Here is a 26,881-nt window from a genome sequence, read left to right as displayed (position 1 = left end):
ATTATCAGGTTAACTAACTGATAAAGGTTTCAGATTACAGAAAATCTCTCTCCCTGCATGAGTGAGAATCTTACAGTAATATTAATCCTTTCCAGAGTTTGATTTCTTTCCCTCATTTCTTTTAACACAGCTACATAAGATTTGATTTGAGATGGTAACTGCTTCTGCTTCAGCCCTTGCCCTCCATTTCGTGGGCAGGAAATTCAGCCTCCAGACAGGTTTCTGGATTGTCAGTTTCCCCATTCAGCATCCAGATGTATTCCAGGACCTTGGGGAAAGGAAGGAAGCACCAGCTTAGACTCAGCACGTTTCAGTGTCTCTCCTCTCCTAAAGCTTTACACCAGCCAAGCTCAGAGAGCTCTGCAAACAGGGAGGCTCCCTGTGGAAGCACACAGGCCAGCCTGGACCTAGGTAAGGATGTGCAGAGAGCACAGGCAGACAAGAAGCAGACCAGAAGCATGAACACTGGGACAGGACAGAGATAAAGGGGAGCCAGAAAAAGCAAAAATGTCAATGTATCCAGCTGGGCAGGGGGCACTTCTCCCTGTCCAGACTTCAGCTGTCCCCTGGGCTGCAAGCCCAAGGAAACACTTCCCCAGAAACACGCAGGGGTGACACACGCTCACAGCCCCTTCCTCAGGCCCAGTCCCCTTGAACACACCCTCCTTGTGTCAGCTGGAGAAATTACTGATTTTAGGACAATCCACCTCATCCTCCACACACACGTGCAAAGGCCTGCAAGGACCTGGGCCTCAGAGGGGCCCATTTCTCTTCTCTGACTACAATTACCTAAGAATCTTAGCTCAGTTTTTATTCTAAACTTACAAGAGATGGTTCATACTTCCCCTCCACAATGTACAGAGGCAACAGAGAAATGTTTATGTATCAATACTCTGAAATATGCTGCTGGCTCTGTAGGACCAAAAGGGAAAAACAAGGAATTAGAAATGGACAGGAAAAGAGGAGAAAATAGAGAGTAATAAAATAATAAAAATAAAATGGAGCATTCTTGTTTAATCCTTAGAAATCACTCTAACTACAAACTGTGTTTGCAATATGCCCTCCTGCTCCTTTTCAACTGCTACTAAATTCTAGAATAAACATAGCAAATTTTACTCAGACTAGCCATGTCTCAGCTATGAATCTATGTAATTGTAATGCTGATAACCCAGGTAATCCTGACCTTAATAACAACTCTCTCCTAGAAGAGCATTCTCTTCACTGAAGCAGCTATAACCAAAACCAGTGAATTGCTTCCAAGAGAGTAATTTACCTTCTTAACAAATTCATCAACTTCAACTTCTTGAAGTACAATGGAATAAACCCCTTCAACCTTAACCTGACCACACTGACCCCTGATAACAATGACCACTGGGCCAACATGAGGCAGCAAACCTTTTTCTAGGAAAATTAGACGAGGAAACCTTTTTCTGTCTCAACCATAGCAGGGAGACTGATAGTTCCATGTGCAGTTATTTACATCAGAATTCTCATGCTACATGTGCAACCAGATCTAGCTGATGCTTTCCCTGCCCAGGGCAGGGAAACTAGATGGGTTTCAAGGTCCCTTCCAGCCCAGACCACTCAATGATTCTACAGTCCCCTAAATCTGCTCAAAAACTGACAAATAGTCTCCACTTCCTCTTCCATAGCAAGCCCTACTTCAACTAACCTGCTTTACACACCCAGCTTTACTAAATTGCTCCAAAAAGCAGCTAATACTGTATTAGGTGTAAATATTTTATTTAAAGTGTTTCCAGACAGATCCAAGAAGCTATGAGGTAACCAGCATACACCTCTCTCCTCTAACAATGCTTTTTAGGGATTTAAATTTTAGTGAATGCAGAATACTAGAAAAACATTGCCACGTAACCTTAATTCTGCATTAACAGGTTAATTGTCTCTGGTTTTTCACTTCTTCAGTGGGAGGCTGGCCAATGAGCAGTGACAGTCAAAATGAAGCTGCTGAGGACTGGGGTGGGAGAGATGGGGAATCACTCAAGGATAATGGGATTCACCAGAATAAAGAGCTCTGTGAGGTTGCTCTTGGTCTGAATACAATACAGACCCAGCTGTGAGCAGCACAACAAACTAGACCTGCAGGTCCCTCCCAACCACAATGGCTTTAGGATTCTGTGACAGACAGGGAAGAACAGTAAGAACTGCCAGCCAAAGAGAGCAGGGGCACACCAGACTCCCCAGATGACTGGAACACGCCTCTTCCACATCAGCAAGGCCTTTTACAGACTCTGACATAGCACTGTTCTGAACATTTGCCACTGACTGGCAGCCTTAACTTAGACTTTTCTTTTGAGCTTGGTATCTTAGACGTAATAATTACTTTTCACTCTTCATTTTAGCTACTGGATAATGGAGAATTATTTGCCTTACAAAATTCTGTCACATTTTCCCTTAGTATGTGCCAGTCAGCTCAAAAAATACACAGGATAACATTTTCTTTCTACTCAGTTTGGGCCTGTTCCCTTCATTTCCACCACACTGCACAGCCAGAGCATTCATTATCCTCTCAGAACATTCCCTCTCAAAAAATACAGGAGACAGTTTTCCCTTTCTGTCACTTTTATAAACCTCAGGTAAAAATTCTGGGAGGCTTCTTTTTCCAGGAGATGAACTACAGAACAGGAGAGACTTTTCCTGGCAATTTGCTCCTTTGTTTCTTCATTGCCATTACTTTTGCAGCAGCCTGCTGGAGCTGTCTGCAGGAGAATTCTGAGCTACAGGAGAGCATTCTCCTTCAGCATGTAAGCAGACACCTGTGTCCCACAAAAAATGCTCCACAAGCCCTGGCTTGGTCTTTTTGTGCCCCACCTGCCTGCCCGGTTTCAATGCAGAGTTACTTAAACACCCAATTAATTAAAAAAAAAAAAAGTTGTATTCTCAGTGCTAGGAAAGTTGAGATTCAATTTTCCATACCATTTGCTCTGCCAAAAGAGAAAGAACTGAAGTCTGCACTTTTATTGCCCTAGGTGAAATATGAGCTGGCCCTAAGCAGGGCATAAATAATTTTGGTTTCTGCCCTTCTGTGGCTGGGAAAAGGAAAATTTATTTTGCTTTTTAAGTTCTGCATTCAGAATCCAAATCTAGCTAAAATATTGCCTAACTTCATGAAAATATCTCTTAAAAACTCAGAAAGGCCTTGATAAATCCTAAATCTTTAAGTCTAAAATGGCAAAAGCAATGATTTCCGAGTAAAGGATTATCTGAAAGAATTAGTTTATGCCAGGAATTACACTGAGATGTACCTCACTGGAAAGGAAAAGTCTTTGAAGCAGGGAAATAACTAGCCAGATTACAGGGAAATAGTTCATAGCAGCTATCTTACAAATCAATGCATAGCTGATAACCTAGTTCATAATTTCAGAGCGCATGCTACAGAATGAAGAGCTGGCAATCTTCCCAGTTTGGACCAAACAGCATAAGAAGAAATTTGCAATTACTAGAGAATGTCTGTCTTTGCATCAGCTGGAAGGTTTGGACAATTTGTTACCTTCGAGAGATTTCTTTTCCTTGGGTGGGGAGAGGGGAGAATTAAGAAATGTGATAATATATCATCTATTTCCTTCTGCAAGATCAGGGGTGTAAAACTGGAGAGCTCTGCATTACCTGCTTCACAGTGTGTGCAACAAAGCAGCCATTATGTTAAATGGTGCCTATTTCATTGGTCTGTAAAATACTGTTTAAAGGTAACAGCCATCTGCCACTCTTAGATAATTGCTCAGGTGAAAATTCTGACTTTATGATAATATTCTCTTACAGCTCTGTACCTCCTGTACTAAGCAGGTGATCAACACCTATAAGTACTTTTTGATACAACAACCAGTGCACAGAGGGACAAGAGTTAACAGATAGAAAACATTTCATTGACAGGAGACAATTGGGGTAGGAAACCCCAAGTCTCCCTTGCAAAAATGGTGGCAAAGCTGTGACAAACTTGTCGGTTTTCCTGGTGGATACTCCTCTGCAAACTGTGTTGTTTGCTGTGGAAAAGTCACCTCTCACTTGCAGAGAAAAGCTGCCTCTTCGGTTTTCCCACTGAAGTCTAAGCTGGTACCATTTTTGTTCTTGGTGGAGGACAGGTGCTGCCTGTTTGTTTTCAGCTTGTTTGGGTTTTGGAGGACGTAAGTCTGGGAGGTGTGTTGTAAGTTTCATTACACTACCATCCACCAAATTTCTGGGACCAAATCTGAACTATCTGCTAAACTTATGGGCAACAGAAGTCAGGACATAAGTCAGATTTGGTGCACCTCACATACTCAATTAGCACTCCCTTTGATTTCACACTTGCTTTTTCTCCCCCAGGTGCTAAGGGTTCCCAGCTTTGCAGCAAACAAGCACATGTCCAGTCCAGCTGCTGGAGATTTCAAAGGTAGGCTGCCTTTGGATTATCAAGAAAACCTCATTTGTGTACTACTGCTTGGTAACAGGTTCACAAGAGAGGACTTAGCTTTGCTCATCTTGTGCACACATGCCAGTCTGTTTTCTCATGTTTCATTTTGAAAGAACAGATTTGATATGCTGCTTCCAGTAATAAAAGCACACTCCAGTTTCAGAACTACAACACAACTGGATCCTGCTCTCCCAGAAAAAGCTTTTGTATCTTATCCTTGAAACAGAGTCCCACATTCTGCACTACAGTAGCACTGTCACCTTAAACTCTTAACACCATTGACCAAAATCTTCCCTTACCATTTGGTTGTGCTTATTTTCATACCAGTTCTTGGGAACACTTGTGTATATTTCCAGTAGGCCTCATTACAAAAAGCAAGCAAATCAATTCCTGCAAAGCTGCACAAATCCATTAAAAGCTACTGCCACAGCTGCAGCTGGAAAGCCATTAGCAAGCAGCCTGTTGGGAAATAAACACACGAAAAATTAATCCAAATCTGCATCAAACCCGTGCATCTTGGACCATGCTTCAAAGGCTGCCAAATCTCAGCCCACCCAAATCCCATATAAAGTGAATTCCAAATGCATCAGCCTTCAAAACTTTTGAGGAACTTACTTTGCAGTAGTTTGCAAAGCCCGTGATGAGAAATGAATCTCGCAGCTAACAAAGTCTCAGCAACAACTTACTGAAATTCGGGAAGAACAGAGCAGGAATTCAAAATGAAATTTCAGTTTCTGAATGAAAACCTCAAGTCATCAAAATTCCAAGTCCACTGTTGAACTGCACTACCCAGCTCCTTAGTCCTGCCTACTTGCTCAGTGACTCCATGCATCCCAGTCACTCTTACCCCTCTACAGCTCTCCAGAAGTTCACCACTAAAATGTTCCCATACCCTCACTAACAAGCGCAGAAAATCTTGATTTAGAAAATACTAATTTTGTATAGCAGGTTTTTATGGGACAAGGCTTGTCAGAATGGTTCCCAAAATGAGCCTGTGATGCAGGGTCAGATCTGGTGGCAGGACACACCACACCTAACCAAGCAATCCCTAAGAACACACGGCCAAACAAGTGTAATAACACACTCTAGTTTGCTCTTGGGTCTAGGCAGGAGTGTTGCAAGAGCAATCTGCATTTAAATCAGTGTATCAGGACTGTAAGCTACTTCTGAGGCAAGGATATGGAATATGGATATTGAAGGGAGGCAGGAGACGATGCAAGATTTTCAGTTAAAACAAAATTGATACCATGACATCAACAAATCTCCAGGAAGAAGACATTCCTCTGAGGAAAACAAAATTACTCCAACTATCCATTGTGACATGCAGCATTTCAAGTTCTATTTATCTTCATAGCAGAGTAAGAAAAATGGATGACTGTGGTGGTAACTTGTGAGGCAGCTGGGAGGAATGAGGGCAATCAGAAAGCTGTGTGTAGTATTTCTGCTGGCAAACTGGTATTAACTACTGTATAAAAGAGAACAGAGAGAGACAGGAATATTGCATAATTAAGAGTCCAAGTAGCCCCATAGAGTAGGAAGCTGTGTATCACAAACTGGAGGCACCAGCAAAAAGTGAAGTAAGTACTGCAGCTGGTAACTGTACACCGGATTTCTAAAAGGCTTTCAACTGCTATTCCCAGAGAGCTCTGAGATGGCACAGAATAAATGACAGATTTACTGGTGTTGCTTCTTACACAAGACAAAAGAAAGGGCAGAAACAAGCAGACAGTCTTCCCAACTCTGTAAGCCAGCATTTCCACAGGGATTGGCTCTGAAATAGTGTAATTCAATGCTTTCAAAAGCAATATAAAAGGAGAGTACCAAAGTAATGAAGGAGGGAATTTTTCTTGTCTTTTCTCATTCCCAGACAGTCAAAGCTGACAACAAAGAACTGAAGATGGTATCACAGCACCAAGTGATCAGTGAATTAAGCAAACCAGTTCAATGTCAATGAACTTAAATGTGTAGTGAAAAAAAAAAAAACCCTAAGCCTATACAAAATACTGACCTACAAATCAGTTACTACAGGTGAGCCTAGAAATTTCTGAAGTCAATTAAGAAAACACTAGAAGCATGCTAGCTCAACAGTAATTAAAGGCAAATAATGCTGTGATTTCCCAAAGAATATCTGATAGTAAAGATGTATCTAAGATGCTGCAAATAGTTCTTGTCCTTACTTCCATTTAAAAATATCCATTTCAGTAAGCAGCACAACTAAACCTCCTACTCCTCCACAGGATACATCCCTACATTGTTGAAATGACAGCTATTGTAACGTTATGGAAGAAAAAGAGTTTAAAAGAAAGAGCAGGGAAAAGTAAGAGGATTTTCCCAGCGAGGACAAAGTATTATGATGGTTTTGACAGAGTTTCCAGGTGGGTCATCAAGGGCTAAGAGCTGCACCACCAAGAACAAACTGTGCATGCTCAGTGACACACAGATCCAGCTCTTAGTGTTGATAAAAAAGGGAAAAATCCAAGGCTGTTTTCTTACAAGCCAGGTGAGAACAACAAAGAGGGAGCTCGGCCATTTTAAGTTTAGTGAATTCCTATTTATCCTGAAGCACATTACAGTCAGGCTGAACAAACCTGATATACAAGTTATTGAAACCCACAGTGTCATTTACCTTCCTACTGGAACCGTAATTAAGCGCGTACATCTCTTGTGTTAAACTTCAGTTCTTACGTTTATTCTCCTGCAAAAAGCAAGGCACGGTATTTTGCTATTGCAGGTGCCAGAAGGCCAGCATGACAACACTGAATTTAATCTTAAGTCTCTCAATAGCACCTTGTTGGTTTGGGTTTTTTTCCCCATGATCTCCATTCGCTAAGGGCGAATCCGTAATTGGCAGTTTTTGTGATTTATCTGTAAACATGCTACATGGACTGCAAAAGTGGCAATAAACGGAACCAGAACTTTAAACTATTGATGGAAAACAAATTATATCAAGAGAGATAAGCAAGACAGAAATCAGAATCATTGCCCTACTCCTTGCCCAAGTATTTACAGTATATTTTGCAGTTTGAGTGACTTCAACTGTCTAGATTGCCATCTCAATGACTACAACTGTCCAAAGTGATGTGAAATAGAGCCCAGTCAAAATCCAAAAAATCATGCTATTAATACTTCCATGCTGAGACTTAGCCTTTCCATGCACAGAAGTGCTACTCATCCAGTGGTGTTTTTTTTAACATAATAAAAGATGTATGTCACAAAGTTAAAAGGGTGATCTTACCTCTACAAAGCCCTACTAGGGAGCCCCTTAGATATCTCAATCTCAGAGTCCATTCTAAGAGCATTTCTGTAGCCACTAAGATGAAAATCACTGCATTATTATATTATCTAATCTGATTAGCCCTGATTACACCCAACACTTTGGATCTGACTTGAGCAGAACTGTGTATTTTGAAAAATAAAAAAAAACAAGCGACCAGTAAAGCACATAAAGCTGTGCCTGCAGAAGTGCAAACTGCAGTAACCTCAGACTACCACCTCCCAAAATGCAGGCTTAGTGTAGCTGTTCAGCACAATGAGCACTAACACACATTCCTGAATCACTGAACAAAACCACAACACAATAAAGTGCATTAAAAAAAAAAAAAAAAAAAAAAAAAACAGAAAAAAAACAAAGGCAGAGATGCAGAGATGTCATACACTGTTTGCAAGTGGCTACCCTAAATAAGCAGACAAAGCATTAAAGTTTTACAGCCTTACCCACATTGGCATCTTTTTTCAGAAGGCTTTTTCAGTTGGTCTTAATGAGAAAATGAGGAAGGAAGGACACTGAAAGTTTATATTCTAAAACTTCAAAGGAATGAAATTAGAAGATTTTGGGGTAGAAGAGGAAGGAAATGAGAAATTTTCAACTGAAATGCACACTACTGAAGAACTGAGCAAATTTAGGAATAAAATGAGGAGAAATCACTTGTAAAATGGTTTCTGAACTTCAAAATGCTACAACATTGGATACAACCTTTCAGAACTTTTAACCTGAACTTCAGCAGTTGGCTTTAAATAAATTTCTAAGGAGATCTTAAACTTACAATGGAACATGAGCAGAATTAGTAGGGACGGACAGGCTTTTCCAGAGTAACTACCACTTTAGTTTGGACACAGTTTGCTGATGTGTGGCCATCAGTGGGAACCATCACAGATCCTAAAAGAAGCAGAACCACTGGTTAGCAGACACAATGAACAGAGGAGAATACATTAACCACCTCTGCTGCTCTGCACCCTCCTCTCTCAAACTGTCAGAAATTAAGTTACATTAAGCTATCTTTAGCTTGAAGTTTGCTGGTTTTGTTGCTAACAAGAAAAAGGGGCTTTACACTAAAACCCCAGAGCCTTCTCTTCCCTTCAAGTGTAACAAAAAGATATTAACACCCCCTTCATATCTTGGCCTGTTTCCATCCTGCCTGCCTGCCTCCTATGGCAACTATAAATTATTCTTTCAGATCACCTGAGGTTCTGGGAGGAAAAAAAAAAAACAGCACTGGGTAGACTATAACACAATCATGGATAAATTAATACGATGCCATTAACAGGACAGCATCAAGAATGTTATTTCTTAAGAATACCTTTATACAGAATGTGACACTGAATAATGAAGAACAGCTCAACAGCAGAGTAACTACCACAGGGCAGAGATAAGGAAGGCTGTGTGATATTCAGAGAACATTATAAAACCTGGAAGAGTACTCGCATGTAATTGCATTTAGGGATGTGAAAAGGCAGAGGAACTAAACAGACATGAGGGTTTTTTTTTTTAAATGGCTGATGCAAAGTAATTTTGAAGAAATTGAGGAAAGGTCTGCCTCTGTTGCACCAAAATGTTACAGATCTGCTACATATTTAAAAATACCTCACTACCAACAGGAAATACACCAGACCAGAAGATGAAGGGGAGAATTAATAACATTTTATATTAGTCTAATCTCAGCAAGCATTTTCTGTATTTATGAGAGAATGACTGCATCATCCAGAACAAGCAGTCACACTCTCCCAAAATGAGCTTCTCTGTCCACTGAGTACTGAAGAAAAACAAGGGAGACTAAGCTTAGGAAATGTATTCAGCTGAAGATGGAGGAAGAAATGCTCATCAGACTTGGTAAAAAAAAATAAATCACCTATTTAACAACTACTTTTCTTAAAAAAGTTATTATTCATAACAAACACTGGCTTAATAGTAATGCAGAGACAATGACAAAGCGTGCAACTGTCTAATTTAAGGTCCCTTAAGGATGAAGTGTGTTAAGACTGACAGCTGCTCAGTGCAATCCATGGTACCCGAGTCCAGGAGAACGTGAGCAAAGAACTGCACAAACTTCATTCAGCTGCTTTATGCCATCCATCACAAACAGACATTAATACAAAGCCTACAAAGAACACCAACAATATACACAGGAACAGAGCTGAGACACAAAAGTCCATCTCATGTAGCTCTTCCAAAAAAATGCAACGAAAGCCAAAAATAACCCTTAAACCTGGAACAGGCTGGAGAAGAACAAAAATATATCTTATGGAAATACTCTTACATGATTCTACTCTTAATTGGCGTGATTCAGATGAACTTCATTCTTCTCTCAGTGATGCAAGCAGGAGAAGGGATTTGCCAAGCAGACATTTTTTACATTTTATTGCAGTAGATTAATACTAGTTGTGTTGCATTGCTTAGGATTTGTTGTACAATACTTGCTAAGACCAAATTAAAACCAAGATCTGGACCACATATAACTGAAGAAGTCTCAAATTGAATTTCTGCAGGAAATTGGAAGTTTGCCCTGCTCTGCACAAGATGCTTTTAGTAGAGAATCTTCAGAGCTCTCTTCTAATCCTTGTTAGTCTTTAATTCTGCTTCTCTATTCAGCTGTTTCATACATGTTATCCCACATGGTCATCAAGTCCACCTGACCCACTCTTTCCTAATCAACTTCTGAAGATCTCTCCCAGCTCTAGAAACTGCAGCAGCAGCAGCAGCTGGGGCTCCAGATCTGGAGCTGTAAATGTTGGGGAAAGAAGTGAAGCTGGGCATTTGCTCCCTCTTTGAGATCTGTAAATTACGTCTTCAAAAATAAGCCTGTGGCTAAAATACATATGGTAGGTTCTTTTTCCTGATGTTGAACTGAGAAATTTTCACTGAAATCAAACAAAAGCAGTCCAAAATATCATCTCTTAGCTGTTGTTGATGGCCATAAGACTGTTTGCACCCACAAAAAGGATTTTCTTCAACAGCTTTACTGTAAAATCCAATCTTTTGCTGCTTGCCTTGAATTAAAAGTAGTTTCTGATGGCACAGGTTTACATTAAAAGGCAACTTTTGTTCTAACATGGTGGCATGATACTGTTTCCCACCATGCTTGGAAAAACATAATTTTTAGATTCCAAGGGAAAGACTACAAGACTGGAAAAGACATCTAGCTTGCATGATTTCAGACTTTTCAGGAATTCCCTGCACACTCCACATGTGGAATGTAATCTTCTGTGCTCCATTTGGTGGGAAAAATGTGCAAGGTTTCCTTGGATCTGCTCTGAAAGTCTGCCCATCACCCCAGAACAAGAGTACCACAGGAAAGTGAACGATGGCTCTTGTCCTTCTTGTCAGGAGCCACTGATTGGTCCCAGTTCTTCAGCATAAATGCTGCTCTCTTTTGCCTGCTCAGGTAATCTTGAATGATCCTTTATCCCATCACAGAATTTCTTCAGCAGTCTCTGAAGTCTTTACCTATTTAAGAGCCCTCAGGCCAGCTCCTGTAAGGAGCTGAATTTGTGGGGCACCTGTGGATTCATTATAAAATACTGTTCTGTTCACAGGACTACCAGAGGCCCTCTGCAGATTGATTCCACTGCAGATTGATTTGCCTGTGTCCACATTTGTCAATACAGCAGTGCAAACTGCAGGGGGCAAGGACACAAACCCTCACCTGAGGCAGACATGGAAGTCACAGCATTCCCTCTTTTCCTCACTTCGTCAGGAAAAGAGCAGCAAACAGAACTTCTGGCAGGGAAATAACAAACTGGACATCAGACAAAACCCTCTCAGTGTCTAATGACTTATTACCCATTATTTGGAACGGATTTATCTTAAAAAATTAATTCAGTTAAAAGTGCTGATGCAATTAAAAGGGACAAAATGCACTTTAGACAAATTTTATTTTAAGAAGTTACATAAAAGGGCAGAGAGCACAGACTTCATTTTACACAACAAAAAAGGCTCTGGGTCATTTGTGGACTGTACTTGAAGAAGACAGATTTACTCACACACGTGGAGGAATGAGAAAAGAGACGAACAAGGAAACAGTTTTATGAAAACATGGCACTTCCATTTTGGCAAAAGAGGAGCTACTATTAAAGGAATTTAAGCATTGTGATATTATAAATATTACAACCAGCAAAATTCAGGACAGCATTAGGGAGGCTGAAGAGAAGGCCCAGCTGATGAAATCTTAGTTTGGGCAAGGACTTTAACAGGACACAGAAGCAGTGCAGGGGACTGTCATGCAAGCTCTTCAAAAAGACAACAGAAAGGAAAAAAAAAAAAAAAAAAAACACCACCCCACAGGTCCTGAGAATTTTGTATATATAGACACACTTCAGATCTTACCTATATGATCCTTGAAAAAGTTAATTCTGGGACTAAAAGAGCCAAGTCTTTTCTTACTGTTTTTCTAACACATGACAAAATTGAAATACTTAATAATTGCAATTAGCCTGTCATTGCAATTACACACCATCATCAGGAGCAGAAAACATACACACAAAAGAAGGAAATACTGACATTTCAGATTTTCTACCTACACCCACTAGGTTCACTAAGGCAGTTTTGAATAAAAGAGTATTAAAATAACACAGAAGAATCAACATTGGGAAAGGAGCCTCAAACTCTGTTTCAGGCTAATTGTACGAGGGAGAAGACACTAAGAGCCAGTTAACATGAGCAGAGGCTTGAGGATAAAACTTCAGATTTACCACCATGAATGCAATTACAAGCAGAACAAAACCAGTTTCCTGGAAATTCATGCCTCAAATGCAACAGCACATTTTAATTTATGGATCTGCAGACTTCACATCATCATGATAAATGGATGACAGTAATTTTTTAACTTAATGTCAGTGGGTTGTAAAGATTAACACCCACATTCTTCCTTGCATAAATTAACTATCCAAAACCGATAGGCTGAGACTGATTCTCTGTTCCTACAAGGTGTAACAAATCTATGAACAACAGTATCATAATTCATAATGTTTCATAATTACAATGACTTTTTTTTAACACAAGTCATTAACTCTTGCTTTCCTTTATAAGGAACAGACCTCCACTGCAACTATTTCCAATCAGACCTCTTATTCACTTGCAAAAGACCTGATTTCGTCTATTTTTTTGTTGTTCTCCTTTGATTATAGTACCATATAACTGGCAAGAACAAAACACAACTGAAAAAAAATCCAATTTCAAGATGCATGAATCTGAAAATCAAAGACCAATACAGAAAAAGAAGAGCAGCATTTTGTTTATTATTAGCTATCATTTATGAGAACATTAAAAAAAAATTAAAAACAAACAAAACAAAAAAATAAGCAACAAGGAAAAAACAACCAACCTTCCAAATGCTCACAATTCTTATTCCCTGCGTGCCAGTGGGACAGGCAGGATTGTCAGAAATAACTGACCTCTCAATCAGTCCAAGAAGAAATTTTAAATGAACTTTAAAGTAGGCAATTCTCCTGTATGATGCAGAGTTCTGAATCGCCAGAACCACTGGGGAAGGTGTGTTTACTGTATTTCCTAAAAAGTGTCCTGTAACTCTGAATGCAATTCTGACACTCCAGGATTCATCCTTTCCCCCACCACCTGCAAACTCAGCAACTGTAAGTCACATGAGTGAGGAGCTGCCACAGCCAGAACCTGTTTTGAAAGGAATCTTCCATTTAAAAAGGTATTTCTTGCCCAGAATGCCCACATTGGCATGAGAGGTGCAATACTAATTTCTGTAGAAATAAAACAGAGCCATTAAATACCAGTTCTGGAATTCCCTTCCTCTCAAACACGATGCAAAACCCTCAATGCACATTACCTTTCCTAATTACTGAGTCATTTCCAAAAAGGGGCAGATACCATCTCCTATTACACTTCTAACCCTTCTATTTAGACAGAGCAGTATGTGAATGTTTTAATCCCTCAGAACACAGCAATGGTGCTAATACCCTGTGGAGTAAACCAAGAGTGGTTTGCACTGCTCCTTACAATTACTCCTAATAATTACTTCTTTGTACATGAATTAGTAAAAAAAACCTTCCCAAAGCAAAAAGGTGACATTGCCATAGAGAAATATCTTCTCAACAGAGCCCTTAAGAACAAGCATGACACTTGAAGTTTAAACAAATTAAATTAACATGTGCCAAAGGGTTCTACCAAAGCTTACAGAAGATGTGCTACACACAGTTTAAAGGAAATACAGCAATGTTTGCCTTTCTTGGACCTCATGGCATGTAGGCCTACACATTAGTGCTACCTGAATTAGTTTCTGCCCTTACTTACTGTGAAACAGTCAATCACTTTAATGTGTTCAACCAAAGACTATAAATGCACTAAAAAGCCAGGAGTCTTCTCTGAAATGAGCAGCTGCCCAATGACAGATTTTTCTTCTACACAGTTATTATTGGATTGCTTAATTTTATTCTTCCAGTCCAAGAAATTTTGGGGAAAAAATAAAAAACAAACCTGAAATGTGCCATTTCAATGAATCATAGCTGTATAGATAAAAATAATAATTGAGCTCAATAAATCTGACAGAAGATTTTTAACCTACTATGAAATCTCCTGAGTTTTAAAGAGATTCATGTATTTTATTCATTAGCAATTGACTTGTTTCATTTCTTTATTAACAGCTTTAGCAAAACCTGCATAAATTTCAGGAAATCTCAGGAACAGGGAAGACTTGCACTATAAGCAAAGGCAGGTTCATAAAGCACTTCCATCAAAGGCTAACTTACAGAGGGAGAAAATAGTTCTCAGGTTATGCTACTCTGTATGAAGATGCTGAGATACACACAGGAGAGAAACTATGAATAACTAAGCCACACTATTTGCAGCAAATTCTCCTACACTCAGATCTAAGTCACTTGCCAGGTACACCAGCTGGCCTTGTAAAGCAAGGAGAATTTCCCTACCCTGAGGAGAAGTCTGTATCCCACATAAGCAGACCCACAAAGGGCCTGAACAGCCATGTCTGCTCATGCTGGTTGCACTGCAGTATCCACACCCTGATGGTAAGAAAAACACCACTCACTTACTGGGACTCCATTCCAGCAGCTTCCAGCCCCCACGGTGACGATACCAAGTAAGCTTTAGAGCAGTGAACACCCAAACTCTGCCCCTTCCAGGCATTAAACCCTCAGGTTTAATGGGCAAAGCAAACCTTGGGAATATGAACTTAGCTGTGAGTTCACTTACAAGGGTTTTAAACTACTGACACCTGCAGAACTACTCGTGTTTCCTACTGCTGCATAAACCAAGCAGTCCTAACTAATGGCAGTAAGCCCAAAGGATGTGCCCAAAGAGAAATGGGCAAGCACAGAGCCCACTGACCATAAGGACACACAGAAATTAGACCACATTTGAGGCAGATGAGACAAACTTTTCCTTCCTTTCCATGTTATGCTACTTTAAGAGAAATCAGAAAAGTAGAATTATATAAATTTACATGTGCTTCACAATACAAGGATTTCTAAACTATGCATATGAAGGTGTATTTTAGCAGGAGCAACAGAAAAAAAAAAAAGGCACTGTGCAACTGAAATGTTTCTGTTTTCCTCACTAAGGAAAGTGAGACTGTGAGGGCAGAAACTTAATTCAGAACTGGGATCTTTAAACTGCAAAAACTGAAACAACTGTTTTCTCTCTTCTTTTTAAATGCTGAAGACACTGCTTCAGTAAATACAGTTTACTACCCAAGGCCTCTTTCACTGAAGAGATCTGTGAAAGTATATTCTGTGTGACAAATATCCGTGACACTGAAAATTCCAGAAATTCTACTGTGCATTCCCCAGCAACTGGAACACAGGGTATCACAAGAACCTCTTGTTTAAGCTGTATGCACAGGGATATGCACTTCCTTTCCTCAGACACTTCTCACAGCTGCAGAGAGGATTTGAAACTGCAGAGGTAAATGAAGCTGTGGGGATGGATAAATGTACCCCTGTCACACCCACCTGGTCAGCCCCAGGGACTCCTGCCCAGCTCTACACCATGCACAGCAGGAATATCCACTGGGTGGGGACATTTGAAACAACAGCAATGTGTTCACAAATCACTATACAATCTCATCTTTCACCGTTTTCCTATTGAAAAGTGATGAAAATTTTTCAAAGCATATAAAAGAACAACTGGATTTGAAAATTATCATACCTGATACAGCAAGGAAATCATCAATACTTGTTATGTCATCCACAGCTTCAGTAAGAACACGGATGTGATTCTCCCACGTACTCCTATACATCTCCATGTTGTTTTTCACAACTTGACTTTTTGGTCTGGCAGCAAGAGCTAAAGCAGCATTAATAACCTGTACCAAAAACAGACAAAACCAACTAAATAATTATTTCTTCAGAAATCAAATCTAGTGCAATACAACACTTATGTTTTACTTAACCTAGCAAAGCAACATTCCTGTTCCCCAAACAAAAGTTTGCTCAGCTTTTGGCTCTGTTCTCAAGCACAAGTATCAGTCAGATGTTGCTTAGGCCAACTTCCATTTCAGCTTTATAAATTAAGAAGCTGATGGAAGAGGACAGCAAAATCCCAACATTTTGGTTTCAGTTGGAAAAATCACACTCTTCCAGTTTGCAGGATATCAAATACAAGGAGGTTTTCACTCACATATGCTTCAGGCACACACGAGAACAGCAACCATCATTTCGGTTCTGAGTTTAACATCAAAAGCTTGCTGTGGAGTATCTCCACTGAGAGAGAGAAAATCAGCCTCTGCCACGTAAAAGTGGGAGGTTTTTCCAGAACAACAGGTGTGTCTTTTAGGATCAGAGGTATGGGACACAACACATACTATACCTAGATTAAAGCAGCAGTCTGGTTGTGCTCAATCAGTTCAGACTAAAATCAGAAATTATATCCACATGAAGAGGGTAGATTTCACCTCTTTCAGAGAAGACTAACTGAAGGTGCAAACACTAGATCCCAAAGTGATTATTGCTATAGATACCTCTTCAGTCAATTAGCTAGAGAGGCTTTTTCCTAATATGGAACTTTATTGATGTTATATACATACACATTTTTAAATTAAACTAAGACACATGCTGGGTAGAAGCTGAACATTAACCTCGCACTTCCCTTTCTTTCCTTCTGAATGCTGCTTATTTATCAAGGAGGGAATGATTTTAAGACAACCAAATACCACATAAACCATGGGGAGAATAAAAACAACACACCCTTGTTGCTGAGCATGGCAGGGAATTAAAAAGCACAGGAAGAGCAGCAGGAAAAAAAGAAAAAAACCCCAACATCCCAAATGAAATTTATTACAAGTTATCTTTCGCTTCCTAAAAAAGGAAGAAACTGTTCAAGTTGCACAGTGGCCCTGGAAACAATCAAAAAAGATTTTGCAAGGTAGACCAGAATATGCTGGTGCAGTAGCAATGAGAATTCTGCCTTCCCCATTTTTGGTCGGCTGGGTTCCTGACTTGGTAACAAATATTTGTTACAGTACAGGAAAAGAGCAGAAGCTCTGATACTGCCAAGAGCAAAAGGCATCAAGGCTGGAATCAAGCAGGCAGCACCTATGTGCTGGGGGACATGTTTATAAAAGTGGGGATGCAAGTTGTAATTACTAATTGTGCTGCTTTTGCATTAAGTGGCATTTGGTGAGGCAGGAAGAAGCCACCTATTGAAATGATTGTTCTGAGAGGAGCTGCTGAGAGCTTCCTCCATGTCTAAAAACACCAAACAGTGACTAGTTTTGACGGCTGACACGTTGTTAAACCACTAAAAAGCTGAACAAGCCCCTGTGAACACACATGTTAAAAACTAAGAAACGCCAGGAAAAGCTTTCTTCTGGCATCTGGAGAGAGAAGTTCTTCCCTGTGGAGGCTGGGGAGCCACAGAAACTACAGCGCTTCAACCTTGGAAGGGCAGAAACAGGCTAGGAGAAACACCCCTCAGGGTTAGGGTGAGAAAAGCCTCCCTCCCGTAAGCCTCTGCAAGCACATGTTAATTTTTTAAGTTTTATTGGCTCCTCCAGTTGATGTCACCCATGTTCAGCCCCCTTTTCCATGCTGGCATTCCCCCTAGAATGTTCTCTCCTTTTCCAATCCCCATTGGCTCTCATTTGCCACCTTGCTCCACTACTGTTGCCTTGTTGGTTCCCCTGGTTTACTGCTCCTCCCCTGCACCACTTCCCCCTGTTTCCATTGGCCCTTGTCCCTCAGATCCACCCCTTCTTCCCCTTATTTAACCCTGTGCCTTCCACCCTGTTTTTGTCTTTGTCCCTGGACCTTCTTAGAAGAAACACCCTTTGGATGTCCAAACAGAGACCCATCCTTGCTTTTTATTTGTTAGCTCCTTTTTAGGCAGCGTGCTCTGGGCCCCGAAAACGCGCTCACCGAAGTGCAACACTTCACTTCCCCCTCCTGGCCCGGTGGCCGGGCAGGGCAGGGGAGGCTGCGGGGCCCCAGCCAAGGTAGGGCAGCTGCAGGGCAGGGGGAGAGGACACCATCGGCCACCGAGTCTAAGCCTGGCCAACAAGATCCTGGCCCTCCCCACAGTGCGGCCACCGAAAAACCCAAGGTGGCTCTGCAGCCTTGTGCAGAAAGCGACCCCGCGGCTGGAATTGAACACAGCAGGGGCTGGAAAACAGCCACGTGGCCAGAGTGGCTGCTGCTGTCCTAGCCTGGGCCCCCTGAGATTCTGACACAGCCCCAGTGGGGCCTGAAGATCCATCACCATGTGTGATCTGGCCATCGCCTGGCAGGGATCACGTCCCTGCAGGAATCACCATCTGCAAGTCCCAGGTGAGATCTTAACTCTTTCAGTGCACAAATAAGGCTTGTAGAACTTCAATCCTTCCTCAGCGAGAGAAAAGGACAGAGTGAAGACACGTAGAGAAACAACAAGACATCAAGGTCAGTAAAGAAAGAATCAAGTTCCATATGGCAGGAGGATGGGGAGATGCCTTAAGTTCAAGCTGAAATCCTCGTGTAAAGCTATGGAGAAGAATATAATTGACACATCAGACTCTTTTTCCCTGTAACTCATTTAAAAGTATGTGGGATGAAGCATTCAAATTGAAGATACGAGCAAAGGCCTCCATGCTAAAGTAAGCAGATGTTGAAGTAGCTGTGATCCCATGAGAAGTTTGAACAGAGAGAGAGAAGAGTGATGAACACCCTGTGCCCCCAGGGAGAGAAGACCTCTGTTCCCAGAGATGAAGATGATTTCAAAGGTAGATAAAGAGAACTTTTACTCTTAAACAGCTCATCCTTAAAATAGCACCCCATAAGTTGACATGGCCCATAAACACAGCTGTGAGAAAGCTGCAAAAAGATGGGAGGGACTTCACAATTGCAGACTCCCAGGCAGCTGCTAGCCGTGAAAATTAAAAGCCACGAGGGAACTGTTCCTTGTGGAGAAGTCTCCATGGCACGGCAAGGGACACTCCTCTCCCTAAGTGAACTGAAGAAAGATTATTCCAGAGGTGATAAACTGACTGAATTGCTTCTGTATGTTGTTAGTAGGAAAGAAAAGATTGTAGGGCAGAGGAGAAATGTTCTAAAAGTTTTATTTTGATTCTTATCATTCTTTATTTTAGTTACTATTAATAACTAAATAATACTGTTAAAAATTAATGTTAAAAACTAGTAATACCGTTTTGTTTATACCCTTTTGAAGTTTTGAGCCTGCTTTGCCTCCCTCCTCATCCTATCTCACAGCAGGAAATGAGTAAGTACATTCTAGTGAGTGCACTGGCATTTAGCCAGCACTCAGCCCACCACATTATTTGTTGCATTGGCCGGGAAATCTCAAATTGGCGAACCAAAACCACTACAGTAATTCTTGCAATTCTAACTCTAAACATTTGAAAACGTTGGAAAGCAGGTTTCAAGCAGTCAGCACATGTATTTTTGTCCAAATTATACATTTTGTTAGGATGCACAGCACACCCAAAAACTCAATTCAGTGCCTATCCCTGTACAGTTGCATACAAGGTATCACCTCCAGTTTCTCTATTTCAATAGCAATACCCAAGATACGTAACTTTCCACAGACAGTGCAATACATAAAGGCCCACTTCTGTTCAGCTCTACAGCAGCCTCCCCAACACTTCTAAAATTAAGAAATTTGTAGGAGTTGAGGCTTTGACTGTTTTCATTCCTATCACGCTTGATCCATTTTCACAGGATCATTTTACTAAGCCAGGGGCTCAAAATTTCCCCTTGATAATTCTTAGGTCACATTGGTCCTGTTCTGACTTACCACACTAACTAGTTTTTAAACTAGTTTTAAACACACTAGGTTTTAAAATGTGTCCATCAAGACTGAAATACTGAACAGGTAATTTCTAACTTTTCTGTTTAAGCCCCTAATTAGATATTAAGTGAAAGTCAAACTCTATTTCTGCTCAAATACAATAGTCTTTTTTTAATTGCATTTTCTTCTTTGTTTTGGCAGATTTACCAGGTTGGCTCTGCCAAAAGTAACAATGAGACAGTGCAAAAAGCTGTTCCAGTATCAGAGCCAGCATCCTTTATCTCACCAAAGATAAAAAGAACCAACTTTTGTCTTACCACATGCAATAAAGAGGTGAACTGCTTGGAAAGATCATCAAAACTGTTACAGCATGTAGCAAACTTTATCAGATGGGTGCATTTGGAAATCCTTATGACTCCAAATATCTCTGGAAAGAAAGTCCTGAAGCCTGCAGTAACTACAGCCCAGGTGGGCACCCTGCCCTAACAGCACAGAGACTGCACTGGCACATCTTATGGGCTGAGGCTGCACAAGGGCTGCAAACTATCACCTCTAAAACCACCTCAACAACACAAACCAGAGCATTTACCTAAGGCTACCCTCAGGAAATTTACAGCTACAAGTGAAATCGGGTCCATCCTGCACAAAGGCAGCTAATCCTGAACTGAACATTAAAGGTGACACTGTTCCCTATTGTTCCCCTGGTAAATTGCTCTAAGCCTTAATGTCCCATTAAGGAAAGACTTAATTTCACTTTGGATAAACATGGCTTCCAGAAGTGTGGAAACAACTCAGAAAAGCATACCAGAGAACAATTCAGACTGATAGTAATGAAAACCAAATCCTGCCATATCTAAGTTGCAGAGCACACTCCAGACCCCGTATGTGTTTGTCCTGCCGGGGAACCACATCAAGGTACGAGACTTATGGCTAGACACAGATCTAATGTGAGCTCTGTTCTAGCTGGAACTGTCCCAAAGCCATGATCCACACGCATGGCTCACACTGTGTACTCTCAATCTAGCCCAACAAACTTGAAGACATACATTATCACACAAGTAAAAGGGAGACTTTAAACCCTCTTCTCCTGTAAAAAGAAGGAAAAAAAAAATCAAGAAAGGAAAAGAAAACTTCACACTGGGTCATACTCAGACTCACCAACAAGAGACCAAGTTGAGAATGTCACTTTCTTAGGCTTCATGAGGTTTATTAGCTTTCCTACTTCACTCCAACTATCATTAGTGGTGTAGATTTATTTGAATTGGCCTCAAGAAACGATGAGAGCAAAGCTCATCAGAAGTCCCTGTTTCACCACTGCTTCCTGATCTAAAATAAGGTTAACATTTGTCACTGGCTAATTAAATATAGCCTTATTCTACCTTATTACAGTATATTAGGCTGTTCAAATTCCATTATTACTTTTTCCCCATTTGTATTCCTGCACACAAATATCACAGTTCAGGTTACCAGAAAGCTGCTACTACTCCTGCTCACTGCTGGGGCATTTCACTAGGAGCTAAGCCACCAGTTTTCAAATAAATCCTTGGACTTGTGAGCACAACCTAGGCGAGGACAGCATGTGCTATTATTAGCTTCACAGCAGTAATAGCCATATGTCCTCATCAAGTACAGAATACATCATACTCTGTATGCTCCATCACATGAAAACCAGTCTGAAGTTTAACAGCACAGTGATTACACAAGTTGAGAGAAGCTTGAGGACACCGCAAAATGATGACAGTAATAAGATCCTACCTTCTACTAACTTCTGAACAACCAGTTGCTACATCAAAATACAGGTAAATGAAAATGGAATCTGAGGCATGCACAGGACATGAAGCTTTCAGGAACGTACCCCTGTGCACAATGGGCTAACACAGGGTGCACGATGGGGTGGGGGTGGAAAAACGAAACACCAAGACCATTACAGGCCCACAAACCCACACCTGGACACTATTCACACAGTCAGCTCAAGACTGGCACAGTTACTCCTTCATTGCAGAAGTAACAATCTGGGGACAGCAGACGTCCATCCTGCCACAGGAGGCAGGGAAGCAGTGTTCAGTGAGATGGTGCCTTGAGGGAAGGATAAATCCTCCAGCCCAAGGTCAGCCAAAAGGAGGAGTAAAAAGTACATATGCAGGGTTGGGTTAACATTACAAGACAATACTTTTACAGTCTTTCAATTAAAAAAGAAAGAAGCAATGGCAAATGTCTGCTACGGCAGTGACTACAGCAGAAGAAAACTAGAAATTTCTTAGAAATTAAAGACATTCTGAATACCAAAAACTGTTAGCCCCTCTAACCCAAACAAGAAAAATACCTTAATTAATAGCTTGGATTTTGTTTGGTGATTATCTTTCTTTTCGGATGACAGGAGCTGGCCACCCAGCTTTACATTCACTTGCACATCCAGCAGACTAATTTCCAACAAAATTAGGTGGGCAAATACAACTTGACAGTAACAGCAGAGCCAAGTTCAGTCAAATATTTCTCAAATATGCTTGAGAAATTTATGTCCAAGAACAGAAGGGTCAGTTCTGCCCTAGTGTAAGCTACCACAGCAAAGCTGAAAGAGCTCACCCCAGGAAAAACCCCTTTTGGAACTTCAGAGTTTTGCTACAGTAAGGTGAAACTTTGTAGCTCCATATTTTATTGCTAAAGGAAGTATAACAGGATGGTCATATTCAAGGTGAACAGTACATCAATGTGTCATTTGAGTCTGTCATTTCTAGAGATCAGAATTCATGCCTTTGTTTAATATCAAAACTATTCTGTGCATCTTAGGCTGACCCCAATTAAATCATGTAATGTGACCAATTTCTAAGCATATCTGAACAGGATTAATTGAGGTATGTACATGGGTAACACAACAGAACACAGAAAACTGGTTTCTGAGCTTTTAGAAGGTGGATTTTTTTCCAAGCTGTTAGTAAACTAAGTACCTCATGCTACATCACAGAAGAAATTGCACTGCCTGGGACTGTAAGGAAGAAAACTCGTGCCCAGCTGGTTTTGATGGAAGAGAACCTGAGGTTTTTCTTCCTTCTTTCAAAAACGATCACCTGAACATCTAAAATTGAGTCCTGCAGCTGAGGTGAAGTAACATACTCATCATGACATAGTCGGGGAAGCAGCTGGCTGGGGGGCAGCTCTGCTGGAAAAGGACCTGACACCCTGCTCCGTGTCAGCAGCATTCCCCAATGAAAGCTGACAGCACAGCGCGCTCAAAGGGCATGGCCACGGTGCAGAGGAAGAGGTGACACTTGCTGGATCACACCTAGAAAACTCTGTCCAGTTTGGGGCTCGCTGATACAGCAGAGACAACAATAAGTAAGGCCAACAGAAGGTCACCTAGAAGGTTATGGGCTGGAGCTCTCACCCTGCAAAGAAGGGAGAGAGAAGTGAGCTATTTCAGCCTGGGGAAAAGGTGGCTTCGGAGGGCCCCAAGAGTAACCCTTCAACACACAGGAGATGACAGAAACAGCACAGGCAGGCTCTTCACAGCCATGGTGGAAGGGTATTCTGACAGCAACCAGACAGAGGGAGGAGCTGAGGAGAGATGGCACAGGTGCACACAGGAGCAACTTCACACCAAGTTCAGTCAAGCTGTGGAACAAGCTGCCCCAACAGTTTTGCAGTCTCCACCCTTGGACTTTCAACTCTTAACCAGTCTAAGTTTAGAGAAAGGTCAGAGTTCAGTTTGAAATTGAGCACTGAAACACACAGCTATGAGCAAAAGGCTGTAGACATCCTAAGGTCCCTTCCAACCTGAGCTACTGTTGTTCTGAAATGCAGTTACAGAGTAATTCTATGATAAATACTGACATCAATTCCTTCTAGGGCAAGAGTGACACACTTCCCCAGGGTAATCTAGGAAAAGGTAACAGAATGTAAACAATGCAGCAAACACCGTGACAGGATTTCCTAGGTCACTACTAGGACAGAATGGTTCTGCTAAAGAAACCACAGAAACATGCTGGCACTCTGCTATTTTTGTTCTCTTAACACCAAATCGTGGGGAACCTCTGCCACGCTGAGCCTTGTACTTCTCTTAACACAGTGACAGAGCTTAAATATCCAGATATAACCAACCTCTGCAAAAAAGAGTATCTATTTACTACTAAGTCAAAAAACAAACTTGGAAGCAAAAAACCCCACTGTAATGGTAAAAAGTTGCAAGGATATGTGACACTGTTGCTTTGGCATCTGGCCTATAAAGCAATTGCAGAAACACAGATACAAAAAACCCATAACAATTTAAAGCTTTGAAAGCTGAATATCTTGTATACAACATATTTAATAATGAAATGCATTTCAGTCAATATAAATAAATAAAATTGAGGTCATGTTGATAACAGCTCTAGACAATACAGACACATTCTACCCTAAGGGCTAAGTGCATTCCAAGAGTAAATAAATTACTGGCTATATTTGTTAATAAAACTTACTTGAATTGTTTTGTAAATTCGAAAACCCCACTGGAAACAGCTGAAAGCAGATGCAGAGTAAAGGGAGATTATTTAATCATTATATCAAAAGTGACATATGAAGACAAAGCAAGATTGTACTTCCACAAGAACCTTTCATCCATTTCTGAACATAGGAGAATTTCCATCCACAGCCCACTCCTGTCCTCACAACATCCCAGAAAATGTGACCTCAGCAGCATTATCTAATCCTGATAGTTATGAGGAGGTAAGTGTACAGGTGGTACATGACCATGAAGTTCCACATTATGTTCAAGATTAAGACACCTACTGCTTCAGAGAGAGACTCAAAAGTCCAACAAGAAACAACGACACAATAAGAACTCGGCAATCCCTAAAATACTAAATGCAGTGGTGAAAACAAGACAAATTATGACCCAAGATAAAATTTCAAAGTCCTAATTGCAATCTCTACTTTGGTACAGCTAGTATGTAAGGAACTTACTAAGATTCTTTCTCCTTCCCGACAATTTAAAATCAGGAAGGAGGGCTCTTACTCGAGCACGTGGTTTAACACTGAACATACTTGGCTATGTTTGGTAATAAGTTTGATAAGTTATATATGAGTTTACTTGTTCTGAGAATATGAGGCAACTTGAAGTTCTGCAAAAAACATCAGTGAACAAATAGTTATATTACCTCACCTTAAAATCTAGCAAAAGCCTTCTTAATACCAACAATTAAAGGAAGATTAAACTTCTACATGGTTATTAGAAGCTACTGGCCAAGGAACTTGTGACTAAATTAAGAGCACACAGATAAAGCAATCCCTGAAGAACGAACAGAACTGTGGGCAAGGGGGTAACCCAGCAATTCTACAATTATTGATCTGATACACCAGGCAAGAAATTAAGACAAAATTCGGCACGGTTTTGTCTCCTGGTGTCTGGGCAGTGGTGGCCAGTGATACATAGAAATATGTTATTGTTACACTGGGATAAGATTTTTGTATTTTATTAAAACAAATTGTGTCATTTCACTCAAAAGCAAACCGTCCAGCATAGCCTAGCCCTGCTGAGAGGCACGATGTGCTCCTCAGGAACCAAACCAAACCCAACCCACACACACCAAGCAGTCCTCTAGAGTTCTTCCTAGCCCTGTACACATCTGTGTTTTGGCTTTACTTAGGGACTACATGCACATTTCTGAATGAATTTGAAACCCTTCTACCGAAAAGGCACACAAAGTTACCTTTAACAAAACAAACATTTCCATTATTTTAGTTTAAAATGTCACAAAAGCACAAAAGAACTGAGAGCGCAGTTAAATATTCAGTATTTACATTTGGGTGAACAGTCACTCTGTTTTTTTGGAGGCAGACATCAGAACAGGCTGAACACTTACAGACTGATTCTTAAGTGCATCTAAAAGCACTTTCCTCCAGAGATTACTTCACCTCACCTGACAAGTGTAGCAGACAGCAGATCCCCAAAAATGCTGGGCTTTTTTTGCAGGTCAGATTTCAGGTGTCTGATTTGCTTGGAACCATAATTTCAGTTAATTTCACTTTATTTTGCAGTACTGAAACTCAAGTAAGAAGAATAAACATTCCTGTTTCTGCCTTTTTGAATAGTGTCTGTAAGTGACCCAGGGAATGTTTTGGATAGGATATTCAAAGGTATGGGGGTGGATTGCACAAATTTCCCTGTTTATTTCAAGAGCCAAAAGTGCATTTTTGACTCAATTTAAAAAACCACTGTTCCTCCAACTGTATTTTTTATATTAGCTATACACTCATTATCCAGGATCTCACCTAGGATCCAGCAAATCGTAGCACTGGGCAATTACTTTAAATAATTTTAGCCACAGTTTGAATGCTTTAACTAAACCATTACTTTCTTGTAGCCACAGTCTGTATACATGGGGACAATTAGATTCTGCTCAGAAAGCTACAGAACACTTCACCCAAGTTTATCAAGCCTTGAGCAATGCATTCTCAAAATTTTGATTTCAAGATAAGCATATTCTTAAAATGGAAGGTTAAATTAATACTCAAGACTTACTGATACACAGAAGAGGAAAATTTTAAAAAAAAATCTGAATTCTGCTTATAATGGTTTTGAGTATAAAATAACAAAACAAAACATAGTGGAAATCTTATTTTCAACAGTGCTCCACCCAGATCTGGAGCTCTGCTACCTGCAGTTCACTATAAACATATTTACCTTTGTGTTCCAAGTCTCTCTTTGCTTTAAAAAGCAAAGCTTTTTAAAGATGTAAACCTTTTCTACGTTTTCTTAGGCTGTGTAAATGCTCTATCAAAGCACCAACAGAACCAACTACATTGGGATAAAACCTCTTCCCACTGGGCCTAGCTGGGTTTGCTGCTCAGACTGGCCAAGCCATTCAGCCACCAACACACATCACACTCCCACAGCTCTGGTGCAGCTAAGGCTTTCCTTGCTGCAGGCTACAAACACCCCAATCTTCCCGAGCTGCTCCTCTCTCCTGTTGCAGCACACCTCTCATTAGGGGTAGAAATGAGCCAAGACACAGACTCTCAGTTAA

At 40.7% G+C, this 26,881-nt stretch overlaps 1 protein-coding gene across 6 annotated transcripts in view; it reads right to left on the bottom strand.

Annotated features, from left to right (window-relative positions):
• CTNNA3 (catenin alpha 3) overlaps window positions 1–26,881 on the bottom strand; it is a 427,746-nt gene that overhangs the window by 114,728 nt on the left and 286,137 nt on the right. For 5 of the 6 annotated variants that reach the window (XM_053983470.1, XM_053983472.1, XM_053983468.1 and 2 more), the window contains one exon: window positions 15,813–15,969. In XM_053983470.1, coding sequence (XP_053839445.1) covers window positions 15,813–15,969 — 157 coding nt within the window. Of the gene's footprint in view, window positions 1–8,451; window positions 8,565–15,812; window positions 15,970–26,881 lie in introns of all 6 variants that reach the window. The other variant, XM_053983474.1, reaches the window with a different exon arrangement.

Source organism: Vidua macroura, chromosome 8, assembly GCF_024509145.1.
Source record: "Vidua macroura isolate BioBank_ID:100142 chromosome 8, ASM2450914v1, whole genome shotgun sequence".
NCBI classification, from domain to species: domain Eukaryota; kingdom Metazoa; phylum Chordata; class Aves; order Passeriformes; family Viduidae; genus Vidua; species Vidua macroura.
The sequence above is the reverse complement of the archived record's forward strand: the minus strand, read 5'-3'. Positions and strand labels throughout refer to the sequence as shown.